Source organism: Lissotriton vulgaris, chromosome 10, assembly GCF_964263255.1.
Source record: "Lissotriton vulgaris chromosome 10, aLisVul1.2, whole genome shotgun sequence".
Taxonomy (NCBI): Eukaryota; Metazoa; Chordata; class Amphibia; order Caudata; family Salamandridae; genus Lissotriton; species Lissotriton vulgaris.
Window position 1 is genome coordinate 189,226,742 of NC_141698.1, and position 27,291 is coordinate 189,254,032.

Sequence of the window (27,291 nt, forward strand, 5' to 3'; positions counted from 1 at the left end):
GCTTAAGTTGAGAGATATAAACTGTGTCAGTCAATAGATAACGAGGGAACGAGAACAATCTGGAATTATTTTGACCGTCATCATAGCTATAAGTTAATAGAATAGGGTTATGATCCAAGGACACCCGGGGGCAAATTTCCATAATACTATTCTGGATGATTTGATCCGTTGCCCAAGCCATTTAAATCCGCGTGCAGAGTTTATGGGGAGCTGAATAGAACGTATGGCCAGGGATAGTAGGGTGAAGGGAGCGCCATACATCCTTAACATTATGTACCCTGCTTAAATCTAAAATCGCACCCCTGACTTTATGCATACGTTGGCGAGTCCCCGGTCTAGTGGTGTCCTGTTTGTAATCAATAATGCAATTGAAATCCCCCATCATAATTAGCTCCCCCTCCCTGCCTAATAATTCCACATTTAATTCATCAAAAAAAAAGCTTCATCTCTATTGGAGCCATAGACTCCACATAATACATATTTACAATTACCAATACAGACTTGTGCAATCACCCACCGACCCAGTTTATCGGTACCAGATCTGATTATTTCAAATTTAGATCTTTTATCTTTTAATATGGCAGCCCCCCTGAGAGAAACCAATTGAGAAGAGCAGACTATAACCTCATAGCCCAGCTGATTAAGTAGTTTTCTATCTTTATACGAAATATGTGTCTCAGATAGGAAAATTAGCTGAGGGTTATAAAGCCTTAGTTCTTCGGATATAGGTCTTCTTTTATTCCTATTATTTAGGCCAGCTACGTTCCATGCTAAACATTTTAAAGTATGCATTTTAGTATATGATCTAAATTAGCTTTGTCAAACTGTGAGACGAGCAGGCTCTTGCAAAAATGCTTGCCCCCCGATAGCTTTGAAGGGATCAATAAACTTTTTTAATCTCCATCTCCTGTCCATCGTATGTTTGCTCAAATCTGAGCGAACAAATAGAGACATATTCTCATATTTAATAGGAGAATTGGGGCGTGCTTTGAGAGCTACTGCCTCTCTCAGGAGAAAATTGCCAAAATAAATTATGAAGGGCCTAGGGTATTTACTGTCCCCTTTCTTCTGAAATGGGGGGAGACGATGGGCTCTCTGGACCTGAGAGTCCCAGTCCCAGTCAGCTAGATCAGGTAGAGCTTTGCTTAGTATTGCCACCACATATGCCCTGGCGTCTGACCCCTCCAAACCCTCCGATACACCAAAGAGTCTCAAATTTGATCGGCGTTGGCGATTTTCCAAGTCTTCAACCTTCAGCTGTAATGCCAGAATCTGGCTTTCATGATCCTTTAGTGAAGTCTCAGTGTGGGCTGAACTCTCTTCAATACCAACTACTCTTTGTTGAAGATCTTCTATTTCCTTCGATATCCCACTTATCTTGGAGGTCAGTTCAGTCAATGAATTCTGAAGTTTGGTATTGTCCCCCCGTAGTTGCAAAAAATGTTCCTGCGCCTCAGCTCGATGGCTAGTTAAAGTGTGTAAAATAACCTCAAAAGGGGACATCTCAGGACATTATTTCTCAAAACCATCTGGAGAGATATTGCAGGAAGAATCAGAGGGCACACATGTAGGTGTATTGAGGTCATGGCAGGATGATTCAAGATTATCAGGGGAGGTTGTCGGTATAGAACTGGTTGTGAGACCAGTAGGGCTGAGAAGTGGGACAGAATCTGTAACCAGAGCTGATCCTGGCGCCGATGCAGAATGAGCTAGGGGTAAAGAATGAGTGTCCAGCTGTTTTGCCTGAGATTCATCAGCGGATAGGGCGGAGCCTGAAAGTCGAAGAGTAATACTCTTCACAAGACCCTTAGCCTGTATCCATTTTCTGAGAGGGCTGTTATCCAGATTGGAATTATTCTTCGTGGTTGAAGCAAGATTAATTAAGGATAACCTATCTGATGGTGTTCTTTTCCCTTTCTTATTCCTGTTCTTTGTTTTTTTTTCTGTTAAACTTTGCCCCTTCGATATTTAGCTATCTCTGCTGCCGTTCTGCCCCTTATCTCATGTTCCTCTTCCTCTTCATACTCGGAGCCCTCTGCGGAGCAGTCTCCTTCACATTCGCCCTCAACCTCATCATCCTGGGCCGCAGCCGCAGCCCCCTCGGAAGGTAGCGTAGTCACATTTGATGGGCTGGTAATGCTTATCCCCAAAGTAGTTCCTGAAGGATTAGTTGTGACCAGTTCCTGCTCCTTAAGCCCCTCACCAGCAGCTACCTCCTTAACACTAGCTGCTAGTGTATTCAGCTCTTTTAAGTCAAGAGCAACTCCTAGCTCTAAAATACTTTGTTGAGCTAGAATGCTAGATGAATTAGCTTGCGAGGTAGCTACATTAGACCCCTCGTGCTCCTTCTCATTGTCATTTCTTTTTCTCAAGTCCGATGGACCCCCCCTGCTATGATCTGCAAAAGGGTCCGAGTTGATATTTACTTCCTTGATAAATTTAGTTAATGTGACTTTGGATGTTACTTTAGATGGAAGAGTACTATCAGCAATCAACACAGGAGGACGTAGTACCTGTTTATTAGTCCCTGTGCCTCTAGCCGGTGATTTTGCTGCAGCAGTCGGCTGAGAAGATGATACTGCCAGCAAAGTAGTCCCAGCAGTGGTTACTGTCACTCGCCCTGGCGTTATTGCAGCTTGGTCTGTTACAGCCGGTTTGGTCGCTCGAGTAGACCTGGGCTCGTTTTTTGGAGCCATCCCTTCCGCCTCTGCAGTCCAAGGCACACGTCCGTACCGCAGTCGCCACCAGCCGAGTGCAGAACCCTGGATTAGCTGTGTGAGGCGGGGAGTAGAGAGGTGCCCTAATCGGCGAAACACCCTGAGCCAAAGCATTTGGCGCCCGTTCAGTGCATCCGCGTCACTAAGGAGCAACAAAGTATCAGGGAACAGGGAAGCCGCTCCACCGAAGAACGCTGACTGCCGTCTGCACCTCTCATGCAGCTACAGTAACAAATGCCGGCGGCGGCGGCGGTACCTTCACTGCGCTGGCGTCCGCTAGTGCTTTCTCCTCTCTGATAGCTCCGAAGGAAAAAAAGCGAGGATAAAGTCCACAAAGCTCGACGCCACTTGCAGGGATGAATAGCCTTGAACAAATCCAAGGAACGGGTAAGTCTGTGAGAGCCCCGGCGGCAAGCTGTGTTCTAGGGAATTCTCACTCCGCCATCTTGGACATAGCTAGTCAACTCATAAAATAATGATAGGTATTAAAATGATAGGTATTAAACATGGAATGAAAAATACTCTTGTGCCTCCCCACGTCCTGATGACATTACTAAAAATGAAAAAAAGGCAAGTCGGCTGTCATGAGAACCTATATGTGGCTTATATGATATGATATGAAAAGGCTTTTGTAAAGCGCGACTTACACTCCATGGAGCATCTTGGTATTCTTACTATACATGGTGCAACATTATTATCTATTAAGTCAAACACAAGATGAGTTTTCCTCAACTCCACTCTATGCAATGCCATTGTAACCCACTCTACGCCACGTCACTTTGCGGTCCACCACTCTACTCTACGCTACTCTTCTCTATGCCACGCCACTTTACTCTAGGGCACTACTCTATGCCACTCTGCTCTACACCACCCTACTCTAAGCCTCTCCACTCTAGTCTAAACCACTCTACGCCACTCATCTCCAGTTTACTCCACTCCAAGCCACTCTACTCTACACCAGTCCACTCGATCTATGGACTATGCTCTATGCCACTTTACACTGCACCACTCTAAGCACTCCGTACCATCCAACTCTATGCCGCTCTGCTCCATTCTTCTCAAAACCACTTCACTGTACTCTATGCCACTCCACTCTATTCCATTCTATTCTACGCCACTCCTCTTTACACCACTCTATGCCACTCTACTTTTCATCACTCCACTATACTTTGACACTGTATTCTACGCTGCTCAACTCTGTGCCAATCCATTCCATTCTACACCACTCTGATCCATTCCACTCTACGCCATGTTACTCCACTCCACTCCTCTTCACTTTATACCTCTCCCCTCCGCAGCTCTATACCACTCTTCTCCATGCCTCTCCTGGTCCCTCTACTCCACTCTATGTCACTCTACTTAACTCTACACTACTTACTCCACTCTACACCACTGCACTCTACACTGTGCCACTTTATTTCACTTCAGTGTACGCCACTCTGCTCTACTTCATGTCACTCTACTCTACTCTGCTCTACATTTCACCACTCCGCCACTCCAAATCACTCTACCTCACTACTTCACGCTGCGTAACTCTACTGCACTCTACTCACCTCCACTCTACTCTATGCCAGTCTACTCTAAGCCACTCCACTTAGCACCACTTCACTCTGCATCACTCTACTCCACTCTGGGCCTCTCCACTCTGCTCTCTGCCAGTCCACTCTACGCCAGTCCATTTTACGCCACTAAACTCTCACCACTACACCCTACAGCACTACATTTTGCGCCACTACAGTCTACCCCACTCCACGCCTCTTCACTCTACAGTACACTATGCCACGCCCCTCTACTCCACACCTCTCCACTCTAAGCCACTCTGTGCTACACCACTCAACACTACTCACTTTACGTAACTCTAGGGTACTGCACTCTACATTACTCCACCCCACCACTCTGATCTGCAACACTTTATATTAGTCCACTCTAAGCCACACCACTAACTTTTAGTCATGCTGAGCAGTAGCCACGCTGCTGTACAACATGACTAAAAAACAGTGGCAAAGCCAATAGCTCTTGCATAGGCAAGACCTATTGATTGACTTTCCTGATGCTTGTTAGGTTTGGGTTTAGCTAGCGCAGCCATCAAATAGGCCTATTGCCAACATTACAGGGTGTTTTCTTTTTTTTGTCTACCCCTAGTGGCCTTTTTTATCCAACATCCTCCAACCATTGCCTTGAGATTTTGCCAAGCACATCTCGGCTGAGTGCAGTGGAATATTCAACTTTCACCTAAATATGTCAGCTGTTTGGGAATATCCTTCCACCCCCACTCAGGTGCATGCCCTGATTTGCATGAGGGACTCCTTTGCAACTATAGCCCCTTCTGTTGCTCCCTACTACATGCCTCGCTGTAATTCGCTAATGGGGCATGTGTAATCACAATAATCCCATACTCTTTGGCTTGTTGTATTGGACATTTATGGCACGTCCTAAACTTCAGTGGAACATGCAAGCCACTGTGGAAAGGCTTAGTCTAATGGAACCAAAAATTCTGTACATGTTTTCAAAATTATAACCTATAATCAACAAACGCTGCACGTTATAAAGAAGGAATATTTTGGATCCTGATAATTCCTTCCCAGAGAACCCTCAGACCACCTTTCCTCCAAGTCTTCATTCTTCATTGCTACTGTCTTGAGGAGCTTTTCCACACGATCTAGCCGTTTTGTCGTTTGTGCAGCGCAGTTCTCAAGGTCAAACACACTACCTTCAGTTGTGTCCAGCCTTTTTTCTTGGATGTCTAACCCGGTATCCCATGCAGTCCCGCCGCTTTTTCAGGACTTAAAAACGACAATCTAGGGCCCTGAAACCCATCCTAAGTTCCGCCATTAGGGTGTCTGTTCCTGTCGTACCCGCACCAGCCGGAGCAGAGGCGCTCCCACACTCTGCCATTTGCACACCGGAGGATGTCTCACTGTCCATTGCTTTTCCAAACGGTAGTTGCCGCTATTTAGGGTCCCTGAGGACTATCTCCTGCGCTAGCGCTGCAGTTGTGGGTGCCTTATGCGGAATGGCCTCAGTTGTGGACACAAGCCTCCCAATAGATGGACTCCAGTCGCAAACTACCCAGGAGGTAGTACTTGCCGCAATGTCCTTGGACCGCCCGGTGCGTTGAGTGCCTGCGGAGAGGGGGGGAGTTGGTGGGTGCCAATTGGAAATCCCCAAACTCCAAACTGGTCAGCAAGTTTGAGTAAGGCACCCACTCACATCATCCCTCATATATCGGGGCTCTTGCCGTGCAGATCGACAGCCAGGGTTCCAACCGGCACTATAACTATGGGAACCTCAGGGCGAAGCCACCAGCAGCTACAAGGCCAGTCACCCCCACAGGTGAATGGCAGTGACAGAAGCACTCCGCAAGGTCCCCAAGGCCCCCCGGGAACCCAGCCAGAGGCCAACTGCCTCCTTCCCGCCTCAGGGGGAAGGCGGTTCCAAAGTATGAGGAGGCGCACTGCACGCACCACTCCGGCCCGACTCCGAGGCTCACCTGCAGCACCTGTTGCCACAGGGCCTCTGGGAGCAGAGCGGGCCGGCTTACATGCTGCGTGACGGCATCCCCGCTCCTCGACAGCGTCATATGCTTTAGTGTGTCCAGTCGTACTCTTCAGGGCTCAGTGCTGCAGCCCCCAGTAGCCCCAGGATGGTAATGCAGCGCGCTCACTGCAATCTCGAAGGCTTCTCTGGCAGGTCGCGATCCAGCAGGGTCTATGGCGTTCTGTCTCCTCCGAGCTCCCAGGCGCGGTTCCTCGCGGCCTGCTCTGCAGTGACCAGGATCTCCTGTCAAAATTTGGGGCCGCAGTCGCCCATGCAAGAAATCCGGCTCTGGGACTCCATTCCCGGCGTCTGTTGGAGGCTCCCTCCTCTACTTTAGCGGGAGGATGACATCGCAGTGTGGATTATGGGGAAGGATATCGGGTTGACTGGCAGAGCTAGAGGGGAACGCGGCCATCTTGGTCGCCAGCCTGGCAACGCCCTGACCGGACCATGTACATTATACCTCAGGTTGTTGACCTTTATCCTGACTATATGCATACCTGTTGGCATCTAGAATAACAAAATGTGAGCGATATTATGCATTTAAGAAGGTTATCCCATTAGGTTAATTGAGATTCAACTCTAAGAAAGTGGGTGACACCCTCTAAATGCTGGTGTGTTGACAGATATGTATGCAGGTTTTGTGCACCAAATACCTTGAGCCAGAAGAGTTTTTGTTATTTCAGTTTTGCACTTGTAATGTGACACAGCTTCAGGTGTGTGATGCCTGTGGTGAGCAGTGTTAGTGTCCTAAAATAGAATGTATTCTGTTTTAATACATGGGATCACCCATGCGCTCCGTCAGCAGCAGAGGTGATTACAGCAATGCAGTCTATGCCGGCACCACCCAGAAACTCCCCCCAAAAAACTGCAGACCGTCCAGAACGCCTCCGCCAGACTTATCCTGAACATGCCACACCGCAACCACATCACCGGCCACATGCGAGACCTTCACTGGCTACCTGTCAACAAAAGAATCACCTTCAAGCTTCGCATGCACACCTACATAGCCCTTCACAACGCTGGATCTGCATACCTCAACCACAGCTTCTCCTACACTCCCACCAGACTTCTCCGCTGTGCCCAACTGGCCCTGGCCACCAGCTCACTGTTCTGCAAGACTACAGTTGGAGGAAGATCCTTCTCCTACTTTTCCGCGAAGACCTGGAACTCCTTTCCTCTGCACCTCATGCAATCACCATCGCTGCCCCAATTTAGGAAGGACCTCAAGACCTGGCTCTTCGACTGAACCGCAGACCCCAACTCAGCTCCTTGACACCCTCACGGGTGAGTAGTCGCTCTTTATAAGATTGATTGTGTAATCCCTGTATAAACACCAGTCTCTAATTTCTTTATAATCGGCAACTTGTGATGCACCCAGTCATCGATCATAAAGAAAAGATGGCAGAACTCAACAATTATAAGTTATTGCAGTTAAGTTCTGATGTTACAATGCCAGACCTAACAGCCGAGGTGAAAGGCAGTTCAGGTTACAGGGCATAATTGAAGCCGCTGTTCAAAGCAACAAACACATTTTGCTTTTCATTCTCATGCTGTATTTTTTAGCTTACAATGACAAGCAAGCAGAAAATATGTATTATTTGCACTAGTTAGTAAGAGAAAAGGTAGAATCTTTCTGCATGTTTCTACACAGTCAAGCAAGTACTGCTCTTTTAAAGTGACTTGTATATAACTGTTTTTGATATCTTTGCAACAAAAACAGGTTTTTAATGTGTTTAATTTTGCACTAGAGATTTCATTTTTGTTTTTCATCTTTGCAAACATGCTCTCTCTTTCATATGAAAGAGCTAAACACCAAGGATTTAAGTGGTTTCTTGAAATGGTGATGATGTCACAATGTATTATATGGGATAAAATAACCCCTGGTTTACATGATAAGGATATTGCAAGTCACCTCAGAGTTCCATAACCTTATAAAGTAACTCTTCCTTTGGCCTCGTTCTTCTATATGGTTATGGAACTCCGCTGTGACTTGCATTATCCTTAAAATGTATTGCAGAGGCTACTTTATACCTTATATTATCACATGTTCCCAAGTAAATTCTAGTTCTTTCCTGAAAATTGCATTTGTATCCTTATTTTTTTCAGATTATTGACTGCCCGTGCGTCTTAGAGGCGAGTCAATTGCAAACCATGAATTTTTATTTAAAAAAATCTTCTTCAATCCTGTCCCCTTCCCGCTCTCGTACGCCTCGAGGGAACATCTACCCTGAAGCGTCACCGCGAATGTGAGCACCTGCTGATGGACTAAGCAGTGATTTCATTCTCGTGGGTAAACTGTCTCTTGCACCCAAGGTGTCTGACAGATGATTGACTCAGCATGGTCTGTCTGTATCCTAGACGCATGCGTCATGGCTGACGTCTTAAGGGTTATCTCACTCAGTCGATTGCTCGTCAGTCCGTAGAAAAGGAACCTAGTTTCCTTACGTTCAAAATCGTTCTTATCCCTACTCCCCAAACACTACCCCTCCCAATTTGTCTCTATCTTATGGTTATTACAAGGTGAACTTGGTCAAAGCGTGTTTGAGAAAGCTCTGCTGTTGGGTATGCCATCATTTTAAGAAAGAGTTCTGTCATAATGCTAATAAAGATGTCCAGAATGTTTTTTTATATTCTTTTTTTTTTGCAACCATCGCAGCTATGGAAAAACTTGCAGTCATTTGCTGTCCCGCATCCGCGTGATAATCCTGACATTTGCAACAATTCATGTTGCATATATTCTTTTTTAATGCTACCAGAAAGATGCTGCACGAGATATGGTGTGCATAAAACACTGTTTCTATTCTCTGCAGTGCCATTGCATGTAGAAACCGTTCTTCCAACTATGCCTTTGGGTATTGAATAGTCTATCAAAGATAAACTTAAGAAACAAAATTAGCATGCATTTTCAGCTTGCCTGGGGGCCAGTAGAGTGAAAATGATTTCGCTATTTTGAAAATCATTCGACTACTGAGAAGGTTAATCCAGCTGTAGGCAGGGCCACTGGAATTATGTGGCCGGATAGGGCCAAAATATCCTCAAGGTTGAGAAAATTATGCGGTGTAATGTGGCTCTTATTCGTTGTTAGTAGTACTTTATTATTTTGTTATTTTAAACACTGTCTTGGCATTGGTTGCTCCTCAGTAACACCAGTTTAACACCCAAATGTACCAATATGCAACAGAAAGGTGGTCAGTCAACCTTTGCAAAGGGTCTTCCGCTACAAGGCAACACGTGTTGCTGTATTTTTAGTAATTTTTTTAATGTTTGAGCTAGAAACATTTTTTTTTAATCTGCAGTTTATTCAGCAGATGATGGATTATGTGACAAGTATGGCAAATCTATAATTATGCAAAAAATGCAGTGGCTGCACTATCGCATAAGTCCAGTGGCCCGGACTCTAGGTAGACCAGGACATTTTGTAAAGGGGGAAATAAAGAACTTTGCAAAACTTTGCTGGTGGGGAAATAAATGCACACCCTTAATTTTTTTGCACGGATGCACGGATTGTAGTTTAAGTTTGGACATACTTTGTTTGAAAAAGAATTAAACCATCAGGAAGTCTGGAAAGGCCATTGTGCATGGACAAAAAAGGAAGCCACAAAATGTCAAAACTGTGGTTGGAGGGAGTGCTTGTAATCAGTAGAGGTAAAGGAAATGGGGGATTGAAGGGAATCGTCTCAAGGAAACGGGGAACAGTGATACATGGAGCTTACTATTAAAGCTAGAGCAACCTGCCTGGGGCACCTCTGATGTTGCAATGATTGTAAGCAAGGGGTGTAATGTTAGTTTGTGTAGGGTGACGATCTTAATTCAGAAGTGAATGGAAGTAAGTAAAGAAGTGCTAGGGTGAGTGTTTCAGATAGTGAGGAGTTAGCAGTGTTTCAGATCTGTGTAGGTTGTGCCTTTTGGTGGACTATGGAGTGTTTTTTTTAAGTGTGGGATGGGTGACCTGGTGGGGGACATAGGCCTCGTTCTGTTAGAGCAATATTACAACTTATGTGAAAGTACCACACAGACTTTGTGACAAAATCTTGTGAAATCTAGGGTAAGAAGTACTGCAGATGTGGAACTAGTAGGAGTCAAAAGTAGTTTCCATTAGTGGAGGACTCAGTAGAATGTGTGATGCTTTGAAGATCTGATGGGTTGGAGAAATGGTAGGAATCCAGATGGTGGTAGATTTAGGTATGCTGTCAGATGCAAGGTTCGAAGTAGTGGCTGAACAGGTAGTGATGGACCATTATACCTGCCAACTCACACAGTACCACTGTGGATCCCACGATATCAACTCCTTTTAACCGCATCGCTGCGGCGGTTATTTTCGCGCTACGCGGCTTTTTTCTAAAAGCCGCGTTAGATGACGAGCTCAGCTCGTCATCCGCACACGCCCCCCGTGGCTGATGACGAGCTGAGCTCGTCATCAGCATCGAAGGGGTTAAATGGAGACGAAATCACATGGTGGCAGGGAAAACCAGCTGAAAAAAACTGTAACCAGTAGATATCATGCTCGTTTTAGGAGGCTGTATGCAGTCGATGTCCTCTAAAAGGTGTGAAAACACCCCAGGACATCGGCGACAGCCTCGATGACACTTTGTTGTGGGTTTTGTGTGGGAGGGGGTGGGGGCTTGGTGAGAGGCAGAGTAGTGCCTCTTGGATAATTCTGCACCAGTCCCCGCCCTTCCAAGGCCATGCCCCCTTCTTACGTGGTGAAGTTATTTTGTGAGTTGGCAGGTATGGATCATAGAGACTACCATTAGAAGTAGCCAGGGGCTCTGGGATTACGTAGCGGAGAGGATTAAATTATGCAGTAGAGTTAACTAAATTATGCAGTAAGAAAAGGCAAATTATGCAGCATAATGTGGCATATTTGCTGACGGTATTACTTCAATATTTTATCATTTTTACACATGGTAACACTGTCTAGGAATTTTGTTATTATTAGTACAGTTTATTATCCAAAAAACTGATAAGTGTCCAGTCATCCTTTGCGAAGAATCTTCCCCTGCGCAGGAAAACGTATTGCTCTGTTTTCTGTAACTTTTGGTTTGTTTGAGCTAGAAACAGTTTGTTGTTAAAATCTGCAGAGTATGCAGCAGATGATGGATTTTGTTGTGAATGCAGCAAATCCATAACTTTGCAGAAAACGCCAGTCACAGAATTGCATAAGTCCAGTGGCTCCGGATGTAGTACTTAAGACAGTGGTAAGGGCTAAGCTGAAAAGGCTAGGTTTGAGGTTTACTGTTAGATATAGTAGAGAAAAATGTAATAACTGTAGCAGTACATGTTAGTAGGATGAGGTGTACAGTTGAAGGTAGTACAGGAAAGTATTAATAGTGCAGAGTTAGTGGATGGTTGATATGTGCTGCTGGTGTATGCCTTCAGAGACTGGTTAATCACTGGGCAATCAAATGGTTGTGAGTTGGTGTGCTTGCTTAGAATTATTATAGACGTCGGGGGTAAGAATAGGGTAGAGGATAGTGGAAAACTGTCATACAACCTGATATTTTAACCTCCCCCGGTCTTTTTTTTCTCTTTGCTGTTAATTGCATGTGGCTGGGGTTACAGCAGATGCAACCCGACACTGAGCTGCACATGTGATGTACAAAAGCTCTAAAAAACGACAAGACTTCATGCTATGTGTGACACCTTCGAAGAGTCCTTGATTTTTAGCAATCTGCCCTTTATATACTTGGATTTCTAAACTCATGCTTGCAATGTTATGCTTCTCCCTTTACATCTCAGAATGTTTAGTGCTACCGGCTGAAGTGTCACAGATGCCACTGAGCTGCATGGCCTTCGTGCATAGTGACTAGAACTGAATGTTTGAGGAAGCTTTATGAGATTTAGTAAGAATGCAGATGGAAATATATTGCACCGGTATTTTGAGGTCCACGAAGGCAGGCATCCAGCTGTCGAGGGAGGACAATGGGTGCCTAGCTTATTGAGATGGATGGATGAGTAGATTTGCATTGCACTACACCTACACAGCAGTTTGGCACGGAAAGGCGGGTGCGAAAAGTGTGTATTTTTTGGCCCTCGACACCACCTAGTCTTGCGCCCTAAAATGCCTGAGGAAGTTTGTTAGCGATGTATAATATCCACAATAAGTGCCTCCTAGATTCTGTGATTTTTTTTTTGACACCTCCTGCGCTGGCTATTTTTGCTACTTCGCTTTGCAGGCTGGGCGTTGCATTTCTGGGGTTTCCTTTACAAATATGGGCAATATGCACATCGCTGTTCAGTATCGAGGAGTAGCTGAAGGTGTGACAGGTAAAACGGAGCCTGCCATATATCCCCAAGAAGGTGCGTCCCTGGTTGCTTTTGGTTGCGCAGCCTTTGACGCCGGGTCCGGCTGTGCTTTATTGTTACACTGCCTGCTCGCTAAATATAGCCCCTTCTCTTCTCAGAAGCGCGTCTTTTAATAGCGCCCGTCGGCAGGCGACGGCCGTGGCTCGCGCGCGGGCTCTGCTTTGGGGGCCGCCCGGGCGGGCAGTCTATGGCACCCGCTTCCTGTCTGACGTCACTGCACGCGCACAGATACAACTCTCTGCGCTCCTCACGCGCAGCTGGAACCGGACAACTTGTTGTTCCTTGTCCTGGTGTCTGCACCGGCCGGGGGTCCCCCTCCGCCCTAAGGACGCCGGGGGCGGTGCAGCTCTCTCGCGCCCGCGCGGGGCGTCCTAGGTGTGGACCCTGGAAAATCAGGTCGAAACTATCCTTCCGCACCTCTTGGCGGATGCCATGCATTCCTGCTAAACTTCGTGCAAGAGCCGTCCGCGTCAGGATTTTTCCGGTCTGTCTTCTTTCCCTGCAAGGCGTGCCGTCTGCATCAGGAAACCATGGACAACAAGAAAGGTACAGTGCTTGAAGTGATAGGCGCTTTTCAGAAGAGTCCACGCGGTGTGCCTTGAGATGGGATTCTTCGTCCCAGTCTGCTTTCAAGTTTCCTTTCGGGTTTTTGTCGGGTTGTTAAAGTTTATGATAAATTAAGGACTGTAAGTAGCAGCACGCAATTAAGAAAGAAAACCGGGTAGTATTGTATGGGGTACCCTAGGTCTGCCATGTGAACAACTTGAGATGGTTTCCGCATTCCGTGTCTCCTATGATGCAGCGTTTCCTCTGTCATGTAACAGCCTAGTGCAGTGTGGGAGCCGTGGTCTTCAGTAGAATAACTTTGGTTAAAGTGCAGAATTACGGTGCTTAGTAAAATAAAGCCTGAATTGAAACTGTTTGTACGCTGACTTCAAGGCACGTGCCAGAATGCTAATGCCCTTTCATTTCGCCCAGTCTTTTATACCTCCAGTTGATTACAGCCTCTTGCGTCATCCGGGGTATAGTAGCTTTATTTCGTAGTGTTGTGAATAAGGTGTTCTCCGAAATCAATAATGGCCGTTTTAGCAAACCTATATTCTGCCGGATGCACAGATATCTGCATAAGCAACAGTAACCGACTGAGCTACCTCACATGTTTAAATAAGTTCTCGTGCTTGCATTCTTTACCCAGCAGAATTACCGGGTGCGCGTTCTTCAAAATAAGTTTGTGAATTCCTTATAAAATAAATGCCTGCAAAATATGTTTCAGCAGTAAGATTTCCATCTGACTCCTTTACCAACGATGCCATGTTTCAGTTCAAGGTTTTAATTTATTGGTCAGATGGATTCTGTTTGTTGATGTTCCACCAGTGGCACCTGTTGTGCCGCTAAGTTACATTGATTATTAAAAGGAAATCGCAGGACTGAGCTGTTGTGTCATTGTTGACGGAGTCGTATGGTAACCTAATTCAGCAGACAAACCTAGTGTGTGCATCCTTCAGGGAGCTGCTGCACTGCTTTGTGATAAACAATTACCTTGACCTGCATGAAAAAAATGTTCTGTCAATGGAAACTCAGGATTGGAAATGTTGAGGCTGGTAACAGTCGCCTGTGAACCTTGCAACATCACAAAATAAAATGATGACCGGAGTGGTGAAACTTTTCAAATATTCACCCCCAGTCACAGATCTGGGTTTAATCCACGTTGGTTTGTTCTCCACGTCACCCCAGCTTAGACCCAGCGATATGTAAATCAGGCTTGACCCTGCTTCCCATGGGAACAGTTCAGCCCGAACTGCCCGGACAAGTTATCCCTGGACCAGAAACCAAGCATACTGGGACCGATGTCAGGGTATCACCCCTCATCAGCGAGGCTAGCTTAAATCCAGTGGCGCAGCAATCATGGGACCCTTAGCCACTAGGGGCATATGTAGTAACATCACAAAATAAACTGATGGACCAAGTGTTGAAACTTTTCAAACACTCACCCCCAGTCATGCTGTGTTTGCCCTAAGTCGGCAAGGGTATACCCAGACGTGGGTCCCTTGCTCGCTGTGCCACTGGATTCAAGCAGTTCGGGTTAGACTGTTCCTATGAGGAACAGGGTCAAGACTGATTTGTGACTAGGGGTAAGTGGTTGAAAAGTTTCAGCAATCCATCCATCATCTTGTTGTGTTTGCCTGTTAACCGTAGCTATTCTTGATTTTTCACACTGCATCATTTAGATGGTGGTAAGCATTCCTTTAAATGTAAACATAGTAGTGCTGGTACTCATAGTCCAGTGAACCTGTTTGTTCCTGTGAAGTGCAGTTTAAAACACTTTAATATCTATGTGACCCCCCTTGCCAGACTTATTAGATCTTTTGGGATGGAGGTAGCTTCCTACGCGGACGACACTCAGATCTTAGTCTCTCTCTCCCAGCCAGCTACGTCAACTGCCGCCAATTTTATATCTTGCATGGAGGCAGTTGGCCAGTGGATGATCCACAATTCACTAAAGCTGAATGGGGAGAAGACGGAGGTGATGGTTTTTGGAGGAAAGGAATCGATCTGGTCGGCGGAGTGGTGGCCGAACTCGCTGGGCGTATGTCCCGAGCCCACCTTGTCAGCAAAAAACCTGGGAGTTATGATCGACCCCAACCTTAGTATGTGCCAACAGGTCAACAGGACTGTTTCGACCTGCTGGGGGATTATCCACATACTGAGGAAAATCAGGCACTTCTTGTCACCCCAGGCAAGAAAGCAACTTGCTGTCGCTCTTTTGGGCTCGCGACTGGACTACTGCAATGCGCTGTATGCAGGGCTGAACAAGAGTCACCTACAGCGCTTGCAGGTGGTCCAGAACGCGGCAGCGAGATTTGCTCTCGACCTACCAAAACGTGCCTTTGCCACTGAAGCCCGAAAACAACTGCACTGGCTCCCCGTTGAATACCGGATCCTTTTCAAATCCATGTGCCTGGTGTACAAAGCCCTTGCTAAACCCAGCCCTACAAGCATGGGATCCATTCTTTCTCGGCATAACCCTAGTAGGAATCTTCGCTCCAGTCACAAACTTCTCCTCTCTGTACCCCGTGTCAGAAAGGCAAGATGGGGAGGCAAGGCCTTTTCATTTCTGGCACCCAAGTGGTGGAATGCCCTCCCTTTGGAAGTAAGATCCAGTCCCTCTTTGCAAACTTTTAGATCCGCGCTCAAAACTCATCTTTTTACACGTGCATACCCGTAGTGCTACTTTGTATATTCTGTCTATTGATTTTGATAGGCGCCTTGATACCTTCGGGTTTAGTCTGCGCGTTTTAAGTTGCATAATAAATAAATAAATAAATAAATAAATAAATGGGAAGCACTCCATGGCATGTAAAGGATGAACCTGGGCAGGCTAAACAGCTCGTACTCCACATGAGTTCTGAATGATATTCCTCTCTGGAGACTGAATGCCATGATGAGTGGCAGAAAACCGGAAGTGTTGACTGCCACAAGTACTCTGTGGCCATGAAGGCAAAACAAACCTAACTGAAGAAATATTACATGATTTAGTTGCAGTTGGTGACTTGATAATCACCCAGAATATCTCTCAAAATGGATGAACAAAGAGGCGAGGAAATCCTCGACAATGATGGTCGCTTCTAATATTCGTCAAGCGTGCAGTATCGCGTAATCACACGGTATTAAGATCACAGTGTGCCCCCTTGAGATACTAGGAAATAGTATCCCTGTTCATTCAATATTGACTGCGAGCGTAGGTGGTGCGTCGTGTAATAACACGGTGTGACAGGTAACACGTAGTCCCTGAAATAAAGTGGTAGCCGCGTAGCCTTTTTTTGACCTGTACCATGGGGCTACGCAGTTACCACTTTGTTTCGGGGACTGCACGCTTGACGAATATTAGAAGCGACCATCATTGTCGAGGATTTTAAGTCACCAACTGCCAGGGTTATGGGGCGTATGAATAGGACATTGGATTATTGCCTCTACGGATGGGTTGACCCGTTGTATACTACTAAAGATTCTTTAACAATATCTGCCTTGAAAAAGTCTCAGAAAGAGACGAAACACGTGTCAGCGGTGTGAGCTGAGAAGTTTTTTTGTATATGAACTTTTAATAAAGAATCTGAAGAACACTCTTTGGTTTGGACCTCTAAATCCGTACAATAGACAAGAATTGGACATTGTGCTCAACTGACTCTGTCATCCTCATTCTATGGTGTTTTTCTACTATTCTCCAATGGAGATCTAGTACTGTCTAGAACTGACATATAGATGACTACAATTTGGTGTGCTGACTAAGGGCCCGATGTAGGTATCAAATACTGGTCGGAAACGGCCGATTTCGGCCGTTTCCGACCGGTATTTTGCCTACTGAGATGTAGGGGACCTTTTTTTGTCCGATTCGGTATTTTACCGATTCGGTAAAATTACCGAATCGCAAAAATACCGAATCTGTAATTTTACCGATTTTTACATTTGGGATGTAGGTGGGACTACTTTCTGTCCCACAGGCCCTTCAGATTCGGTATTTTAACACCCAATCCAATTGGGTGTTAAAATACCGAATCCAGGTGTGCATGCACATGTGTGCATGCACACCTATGCCATGTGACAGACAGACATGCCCTTAGGTCATGTCTGTGTGCCACATGGCTCACATGCCTGTTTTGGGGGTGCTAGAGGGTGTCAAAGTGACACCCCCTGCACCCTTGCACAAATCGGTAATTACCGAATTGGTAATGCCCATTGATTCCTATTGGCTTCAAGGCCCATAGGAAGCAATGGGGGATACCGAGTCGGTATTTACAGATTCGGTATTTACCGAATCTGAAATACCTACATCTCCCCCCCTCTAATTTACCACTTCATAAATACCGATTCGGTATGATTCGGTATTTATGAAGTGGTAAATGTTGATTTACCTACATCGGGCCCTAAGCCTTTTCTTTGTTTTCGGAGGAAATATTACATATTTGCAAGGCTGAAGTGTTTTTCTGTTTTATTTTTTTACGTTTTTAACTAGCTTATTATATTTTTAAATAAATGTACATGGTTGTAAGGAAGCTAGACTAACAAGCATTGGCAAAGCCAATAGGTTTCGCATGTACGAAATCTGTTGCCTTCGTTACGATTTATCACATTTTTTTTTTTTACAAATTTTCCATTTTTGATAGGAGATCTTGACGAAGTCATGTATCCCCTTTGTGACCACAACTGGCCAAAATCATGCACAACCCTGTAACCATATTGGCTATCAGTAAATATGGTCACTCCCCAATTTTTCCCATTTTGCATGCTTTAATTAAAGCAATCAATTTGGCTACTTGTGCAGATTTTACTCCAGGTAAACAGGAAGCTTGAACAACCCCACTCAATTTGCATACAGCATAGGATGCACTCAGTCCACCTTCTTCAAGTCTTGAACAAGAGCCACCAACGAATAACTCATGTTCTGGCTCTTTCAGTGGTTCTTCTTGTATGTCCAGTCGTGGTTTTGTGCACATCTCAGTAACATCTAAACAGTCATCTTCTGCCCCATCTTTCACTTCTTTACATGTGGGGTCTGGTAATAGTGTAGATGGATTCACCATAGTACACCTGATTACAGTCACATTTTCTGCTCCCAGAATTATTCTTTCGTACTTAGTCATCCGACTGGGGGTAAGATGCTGAGTTCGATTTCTTGTCAATAGGATCTCGACTGAATGTGGGATATATACCTTCACTGGATGTCCCATCACAATTGACTCACTTTGTTCTATGCTCATACAAGTAACAACAATTGCTTTTAAACAGTCAGGTAATGCTGAAACCACAGGATCCAAAGTAGCAAATGCTCTCTCACAACAGAACAGTGCAAACTCTGTCGTATAGTCAGGCATTCCTATGGCTGGGGCCTCACATAAACAGCTTCGTAATTTCACAAAGGCTTCTACACTTTCATCATCCCAAACTATTGAATCTTTTGCTCTTTTTCGTGTCATCTGAATTAAAGGCTTCGCCAGTAAGGAGAATCCAGTAATCCACTGTCTGCAGTATCTCACAAATCCAAGAAACATTCCGATTTCTCTCTGAGTTTGGGGCAATTGCATTTGTCTTGTTATTCTGATTCTTTCTGTGGTCACTTTCCTCACTCCTCTTTCTATTTGGTGTCCCAAATATTTTACTCATGTTTTGCAAAATTGTAATTTTCAGGAGATATTTTGTGTCCTCCTTCAGCCAAATGATTTAATAGTTTAATTGAATCAGTGACACAATCATCTCTGCACTTTGATGCCACATGCAGGTCATCAATATATTGCACTAAGCCTGAATTTCGGGGCATAACTAACTTTTCTGGACATTTTTCTAAATCTGATTAAAAATAGATGGACTCTCCGTATACCCATGAGGAACTCTATTCCATGCCAAAATATGATCCTCAAATTTAAAAGAAAAAAGATACTGGCTGTCAGGGTGTAAAGGAATCGCTGCTGAGCACACCAAGGGGTATGAAGACCAGCAGGGTTGCCTGTGCCTGACCCTAAGATGGCGCCCAATATGCTGTGTTAGAGAACAGTGAAACCAACACTAGAGCCCAAAGAAAGGAAGTGAGTTTCCCAGGTGCCTGAGGGACTAAGAGAAACAAGGAGGCTATCCTTCGGGCCATACAGAGAGGACCCTCAAGCTCCCTTGCATCGCAACGCTCGCTAGGGTGGCAAGGGGCAACTCTCACGGCGCCCCCACCTCATCTGACCATGTTGCAAGGAGGTACGGATTCGTGAGACACGATCACGGGGACCCTGCGCCTGCGCGGAGGAAGCTTTGTGGGAGTCGGGGGTCACAATACGCTCCAGGTCGATTAGGGGGGGAGGATCCATTCCTGCCCGCCTGACCCCAAAATGGCCGCAAATTGTGGCAGAGTTACACAAAGGTGGGCCAGGAAGGGGCTATGCTTGACCCTAATAAGGCGCCGGAGCGAGATTTCGTTGATCACATCAGGGTCTACACAGCGCAAAAGTCTAGCAATGGGACTGTTTTTTTACACTTAGTCCGATGACAGCCTCACTCACACCGAGAGAATTGCGTGGGGCAAGAGCTGAGTGCCCTAAAACCCCAGGCCTATACATTTTATATGCCTGACCTTAAGATGGCTGTCCTGGCCCATCCCCTGGAAGTATTGCTATCAAGAGCATATCAACCCTACAGTAAGTCTTAGCTCCCAGTAACTCCAGGATGGGTGCTGCCAATTGATCTACGACGACGCCCCCGGACTGAAGCCTTGAACATTGTACTTACCTCTGAACCGGATCAACATGGCCCATGCCCGGTGGAACTTTGCTAGAACTTTCGATGGACCTTTGACGATGCCCCCTGGGCGGATACCAACCTCTGTGATCGAGCAACCTTGGCCGATGCCCGGTGGAGCTTTCATATGCAGCTACAGAGGAGTCTGGCCCTGGTTTCACCCCCTCGGCCATCACCTACCCAGCTGGTTATCTGACATTGTTTTCCTAGTTTCCCCGTTTTGTTTCCTTTCCTCCCCCTCCCTCCATGATTCATTGATTTAATTGATGAAACTGTGTAACCTGTCGCTCTGGGCGGATACCAAAACTGTTTGTACTTACCTCGGTGCACGAGCAACCTTGGCCGATGCCCGGTGGAGCTGTCACATGCAGCTATAGAGGAGTCTGGTCCCTGTTTCACCCCATCGACTGTCACCTACCCACCCGGTCATCTGACATTGTTTTTCCTGTTTCCCCATTCCGTTTCCTTCCCCCGTTGTGTTTCCTTCCCTCCCCCTCCTCCTCCCTCCATGAGTCTTTGATTTAACTAATGTAACCTGTAACTCGCTGCTCCTCATGTAAAGCGCTCTGATATCTACGGGTCTAGCCAGCTCTATATAAAGCTTTTCAAATAAATAAAATTATAGTAAACCATCCAGCATTCCAGTGTATGTGATACAAAATCACTGCTGCATTTGGCTCCACTGGACAACATGGTACTACAATGTTATTGATTTTCCTTAAATCTTGCACTATCCTGTACTTCCCGCTAGGCTTTTTTTAGACCAATTATTGGTGAATTATAAGGACTGCTCATTATTTCCTTTAGAATGCCTTGTTTAATCATTCGATCAATTTCAATAGCTACTCCGGCTTCAACTTCTGGACTCATTTTGTATTGTTGGGTGTTCGGATAAACTGCACCTTCTTTCACAGTCACTTTTACTGGGTCTACGTTTGCTATAGACCTATTTCTTTTCTAATAAAATCCCATACTTCTGGATTTACAGTCATTTTTAGCTCTTCTGGTAAGTCCTTTTCTGTCATTAATGAATACATTTTGTCTATTTCAGTACCTTGCTTGGCTAACATAACTTTATAAACCATATCTTCGTCAGGGGTTTGGAAAGCAACACCATCCGGTGTGCAAAAAATTGTGCAGTTCATTTTATACAGAAGGTCTGTGCCTAATAAATTCACTGGACTTGAATCACAGAAGATTCTGATTTGTACCTCCATAGGCTTTGTAATTGGGGTTCTGATCTGCTGGTTGGTAACTCCAACCACTGATTAAATCTCCCGAGAGGGAAAGGTTTGGATGTCTGTTGTTCTCACAGTAGAACGGGTAGCACCAGTATCCAATAGAAAAGTGATGTCATTACCTTCCACTTCCCCATCATCAAATGGACCTGACTGATCTACTGGTAAGGATGCGCCAAGTACGCATTCCTCCTCCTCCCCCCTCAGGCACCGTCATTGCATTAAAAGGTTTTCTTCATTTTTATTCTGCAAAAAATATTGTGAAACCACAGAATTTTTCTTACAGCTTCCTGGAAATCCGGCGTCCGCACTGTACTGTGCGTGATTCACAAAATTTGGCATAGAGGCAGGTGGCAACTGATACTTCTGATTAACTACCTGCTGCGGTTGATTCACAAACCCCTCATTCTGGGTCTGTGGATTTAAGTTTTGATTTGGGCCATTATTATTCTGAATATTTCTACACTCGTTCTTCCAATGTCCAAGCTTTCCGCATCCAGAACAAGGAAACCTTTTCTTCGCATCCTCTCTGTTCATTCATCCCTTTTGTTTACCACTACTTGCCACATTATCACTCTCTCTGTTCTTTTGTCTGTCCATCTATTTGACTATCTAAATGTATTCCCTGTTGTTCTGCCAATTTCACTTGTGCCCACATCATCTTTTCTTTTAGTTTCTTATGTCTATCCTCAATGTCGTCTCCACAATATTTAGCATACTTTAATATCTCATCTATGGTCTTACTCTGCCAACAAATCTTATGTTGTTGAATCATTTGACTGATCTCAGGTTTTAATCGAGTAACAAATCAATATACAAAATGTCCCATATCCTTATCTCCAATGCTTTCAAATCCACTATACTGCTTGAATACATATAATAACCTTTCATAATAGGCAAGAACAGATTCATTTGGCTCTTGGGTAGTTTGATCTATTTTTACCCAATCTGTTTCTTTTGGAGGTATCTTCCCTTTCAAAAACGTAATTACTTGATGATATTACTTCATCACGTCATCCGAGGGTGCTCCTGTTTTTGAATCTCTCGGACATTCTTCACTAGGCCAATCAACTGTGATTTTACATTCTTTCCATAAGTCTGCAGGCACCACTATATCAAACAGACCATCTACATCTTTCAATAAAACCTTCGAAACTTTCACAAACCTTTCAACTGGCCTATACCATTCAACTGGCTTCTCTCTCAATTTTTGGAACTCATTTGTAAATGATAAAATTAACTGTCGACTCCATGGAACATGCACGTATCCACCACCAGGTACGTCTCTCATGGGACACAATCTTTCTACTTTCCCTGTTTCTTTAATCAAATATGTATTAGATGCTTCCTTAGCCTGTGCGTCTTCCTTTTTCTTATGCCATCTCACTCTCCATTTATCCAGATCTCCCAATTTCTGCAAGATACACAACAACTCTTTCACTTGCAATTTTTTTCCGGACACATATTTTCTAGATCTTTGTTTGTAAAATCCACTCGGTAAGGCTTCTGCAATACCTTTGATTTCCCTATGTCTATTCCCATCTCAGAGAATAGTTCTGTCAATTTCTCATGAAACAAACTCACATTTATAGTTATACTCCTGTATACAAACAACAATTGTTCTTCACCATAGGTGTTCAATCTATCTATTCCCACATTTCCAGCAATCAATTCTTCCAATTCTGCTTTCAATTTGTAAATATCTAATATTTTAGGAGGTTTTTCAATCCCTTGTGCCCATCTTTCGAAATCTTCTGGGGTTAGTGATGATGTCCTCCTGACCGCCAAGGATGTTACTGTCCTTGCTTCCATTGAACTGCTAGGTATAACTCTCCTTGGGGTTTCACTCACATTGTCTCTTATCAGTAGATCCTTTAATGAAATTACTGGATCACACTCACTTGCATGGTCATCAGTTATTATGATTTCTTTTCTGGGATTATTCAAAGGCATTACTGTAGCTGATGATTTTGGACAATTAACTTTAATTCCATATGAAGGAACAACAGGACCTATAGTTACAGGTATTGTCAATGCTTCAGGATTTACATTTAGTTGGGTTATCTTCTGTATGTATTCTTCTCTATTTTTATTCAATGATTCTATTTCTTTATCATAAAGTACTCTTATTTACTAATTGCTCATGTATAACCTGTGGAATCAATGGTGTTCCTAATATTGGAGCACTTGGGATAACTTTACTTGGTTCTTCTTGAGCCGGTGGTGGGTTTTTATTTAAAATTTCTTCTAATAATTCATCATCTGATTCTCCATACCCTGTTGTATTCAAATGTTTTGATTTTTCTTGACACTTACTTTCTGTTTGTTCATCAGCCATTAATATGGGATAGAACCCTTCTGATACCATCGCTCTTCTCCGTTGTTTCATTTGTTCTTCACGCGTCCCATTCATACCTCTGGTATAAAATCCTGAACATTTTTCTCTTCGACCCTTTTCTCTCAAATGACTCCGTCTCCCATTTTTCAAATGCCTCATACTGGGTTAATCTAGGTCTTGGTTCTAATTCATACATCTGCATCCTCAAATTCTGTAAAATCCTTCCATTAAAGGTACTATGCTCTGGAAAGGCTAAAACACCATCATTGTTTGTGTATTCCATCCAATTCTCCATCCATACACAGGTATGATAACCTCTTTCCAGCATCATAAATGAAGCAGGCGTTCTAGGTGGCGGGCGGAATAGGAATTTCTTCTCTAGTCAAAACACGTTAATCTTTCTTGAAGAAATTCTTAATTTTCTTTATAAACAACACTTTTCTCCTTTCACCATACATTTTAAATACTTTATGAATAAAACATTAATCCGCAAAACCTTGAGTTTTCCTGTCAGGACGTCTCGTATAAAAAGGCAAATGAGAATCGAGCATACACATTTCACTAGCAAATCAAAATGAAGTTCATATTCAGGCTACGGGTCATGCTTGTAATCTGACCAATGCTAGCGCGGCAATTCAAATGACGTCAGTTCTACTCCTTACTACTGACCCCTCCTTTACAATCTGTGTTAGTCACACACCAGCTGTTTCCACCAATTCCAGCCCGGCTCACTGGGACGTCTGTGCAACTACTGCAACTGAACTTCCCTTTACAAGGCAATGCGTAAACTTCTTTTCTTTAGTTTTCTTTCAAATAAAATCCATTAACAACGACATATAAACATTCGCTACTCTGTCTGTTCCACTAAACCAAAGGATAGTTAACTTCTTTTCACTACAACTAAAACCTTCCGCTCACTCTTCTTTTAGTAGGAACTTCCGTTTACTTTTCATACACTACGAGAAAACCCTTCAGTCCACCCTTCAATCAAGCTTGGAAGAACCTGCTACTCCTTCAGTGTTACCCTTACTAGGAGTTATAACACAAAGTTTCACAAGCGAACTTTCTGCTATCAATCACTCTCACTTTTACACAAAATAGTCCCTAGTTCAACACTGCCAGCCTTGTATAGCTTTTCAATGCTTTTTCAACAGATGAGTAACCTCACTGCAGTGTAGTTTCTATCACCACCCGCTATTCAATTTCCCTGGAATTCTGGACAACAAAAACAAAACACAAACTCTTTTTTGTTAAACATAAATCAATAATCAACATCAACAATCAATACTAATCACCAAACTAGTCAATATTAACCATAGCTCTGCTACCAGAAAACTGATCCAGCTGGTTACCAGCAACAGGTAATCGAACACCACAAACACACCTGGGCCCATAAATTCAATCACAACACACTGGTAACCGCTGGGGTCATGTTTTTGTAATTTTTTATATTAGTTATTCCGAGTCCCTAACTAATTTTTCTCTAATCAAAAAATTCTTTCCTCTGGTCAATGGACCATTAGTTGAACTAGTTGATGGTGAAATGACATAAGATTTTAATATACTTACACATTGGAAATGATCACAGAGCCTGGATGAGTTTTATCTCAAATTAATTCATGTGAACCACTTACACAGTACAGAACAAACTCTGTTTCTCACAAGAAGGAATATTCAAATCAATCAAAATGCATTCATTTATACTTTGCTATGACTGCATGAAAAGGAGAGTATAGAGAGTAAAGCACACAAGCGCATACACAAATATATTTATATTTACGTAGAATGGTGTGGAGACCAACTCCCAGGCCTAGGAATTGGTAAAGGTCCCCCAGGAAGATCTGGCGAACAAAGGCTTCAGGAGAGTCGACCACTCTATCACTGACGCTTGCGGAGAACCCTCTGTGACACTCTCTTCCTCCTCGAGAATTTGCTTAAGATAATTGGTTCAGCAATTTGATTCTTCTTCAGCATCTCCGTCTGCAGCTTCTCTGTGTTCTCGCACAACATTCCGGTCTCTAGCTAGCTAACTATCTAATGTTACCTCAATAATACCTTTCCATATGCTAGTATCACCCATTAATGTTTCAAACTTATGAAAATACTAACTGATTGGACAGGCAAGGGGAGGTGATTGCCATACCATGCTTACATATTACTCCTTTCAGTTAGCCCTTTGCTAAAAACCCCATCCCCTTAATTTTTTATTCAAAACTTTATTTCCCACTCGCATTTACAATGTAATTGTCACAAATTATAAAAAGTCTGCAGGTTCCCCACCATTTCAGTGGACTGTCGTTCTGGTTCTCAGGAAAGTATCCATTATCAACCTTGGATGATGTTCAAGTTGACATCGCATCTTCAAGCTTGATTGTACTACGCATGCACGGTTAAACGAGAGGAAATAGACTGTGGTTCACGTTTCTAGGCCCATATTAAGCACTATTGAAAGAGTCATAAAGACAAGTGTTAAAATCAAAAATAAATTGTTTCACTGTATACCACCTATCTCTACTGTACCCCCATTTACTTATTATTACTCTTCCCGCATTAGCATGAGTAAAATAGCAGGGTGTAGTTATTCAGCAAGCAGGAGGCAAGCATGTGAGTTTCACGCGGCCATTTTTTGTCAAAGGTATGTTTATTGAAATTTTTAACACAGAGAAAAAATGTGACAGTCCCGCACATCTCCCTCGCAGGGGGTAGCATTGGAATCCGCTCACATGCATCCCGTTAGCCGGACAAAGCTCCAGTTAACCAGGCCCGTAGCCTATGGAGTAGTACTCCAATGGGTGCAGTTCTTGATGGAGACGAGGTGATTCAAACGGCCCGTGAGGCAAGTGGGAGATCAATGACAGTCAGGGCAGACACCCCCACAACACAGCGGCTAAAACCCGCTTGCCCCAGTCGGATACTAACAGCTGCCACCTTATGCTAGGTCAAATGATGAGCATCCACGTGCAGGTTCCCTGGTAGGCAGTGTCATGGATGAAGCGATACGAGGGAGTCGCATTAACAACAACAAAAAACAAGAACCCCCCCTCCCACCGCCCCCTCCCCACTCCCCCCCTCCCCACTCCCCCCCTTCCCCCCCCCCCACCTGCCTCAAGTCAGAAGTCAAGGCTTTGAGTGTTGGGAGTTTACAGTTGGAATAGGTGAAGAGCTCGCACGGTAGCAGGACAGACCGCGGACGGCAAACCCTTGGAAAGAAAAGTGACCAATGGACCCCAGCGGAATTCAAAGTTCTTAAAGTCATCCAGGAAGATGTCGGCCTCTCCAGACTCAGAAGCTTCCAAAGGCGCGAATGCCAAAGGGAGATGGCAGGGGCCTCCTTCTGTTTCCACGCTGCAGCGAGGGTGAGCTTGGCCGCCCCGATGCTGAGCCACATAATCTTCTTGTCCGCCCTAGTCTAATGTTCGAGACTAGGATCACGGAGACCCAGTAGGGTAGTGGCCATCGAGGTAGGGATGGGGTATCCCAGCATCTCCTTAATTTGGGCAAGGATTTCCTCCCAGAATGGGCGGATGATAGGGCAGTCCCACCAGATATGCTGGAAATCTCCCATTAGCCCACACCCCCTCCAACATCAATCGAAGTGTTAGGGAATATCTGTCGCAGCTTGGCTGGGTGTAGGTACCAATCCATCATGGTTTTCATGTGTGGCTCCCTAAGTTCCACGGAGTGGGTAAACTTGCCTAAGTCTGACCATAAGTGTGCCCACTCCGCGTCAGAAATGTCCCGTTGAAGGACCCCCTCCCACATGTACATGTAGCGCGGCCTAGGTGAAGTTGCAGTGGAAATCAGGAGCCCATATATATATAGGTATTAGCGCCCTTCATGGAGGTGGTTTTGGTCAGAAAGGCTTCAAACTTTGTGA

General features: G+C 44.5%; 1 protein-coding gene across 4 annotated transcripts in view; it reads left to right on the forward strand.

The window, feature by feature from the left end:
* MAP2K3 (mitogen-activated protein kinase kinase 3) overlaps positions 1–27,291 on the forward strand; it is a 436,357-nt gene that overhangs the window by 152,560 nt on the left and 256,506 nt on the right. Inside the window, exon 1 of one of the 4 annotated variants that reach the window (XM_086940868.1) lies at positions 12,675–13,109. The exons of 2 other annotated variants lie outside the window; for them this stretch is intronic. In XM_086940868.1, coding sequence (XP_086796994.1) covers positions 13,094–13,109 — 16 coding nt within the window. In that variant the 5' untranslated portion in view covers positions 12,675–13,093. Of the gene's footprint in view, positions 1–12,674; positions 13,110–27,291 lie in introns of those variants that run through there. One more of the 4 variants, XM_086940867.1, reaches the window with a different exon arrangement.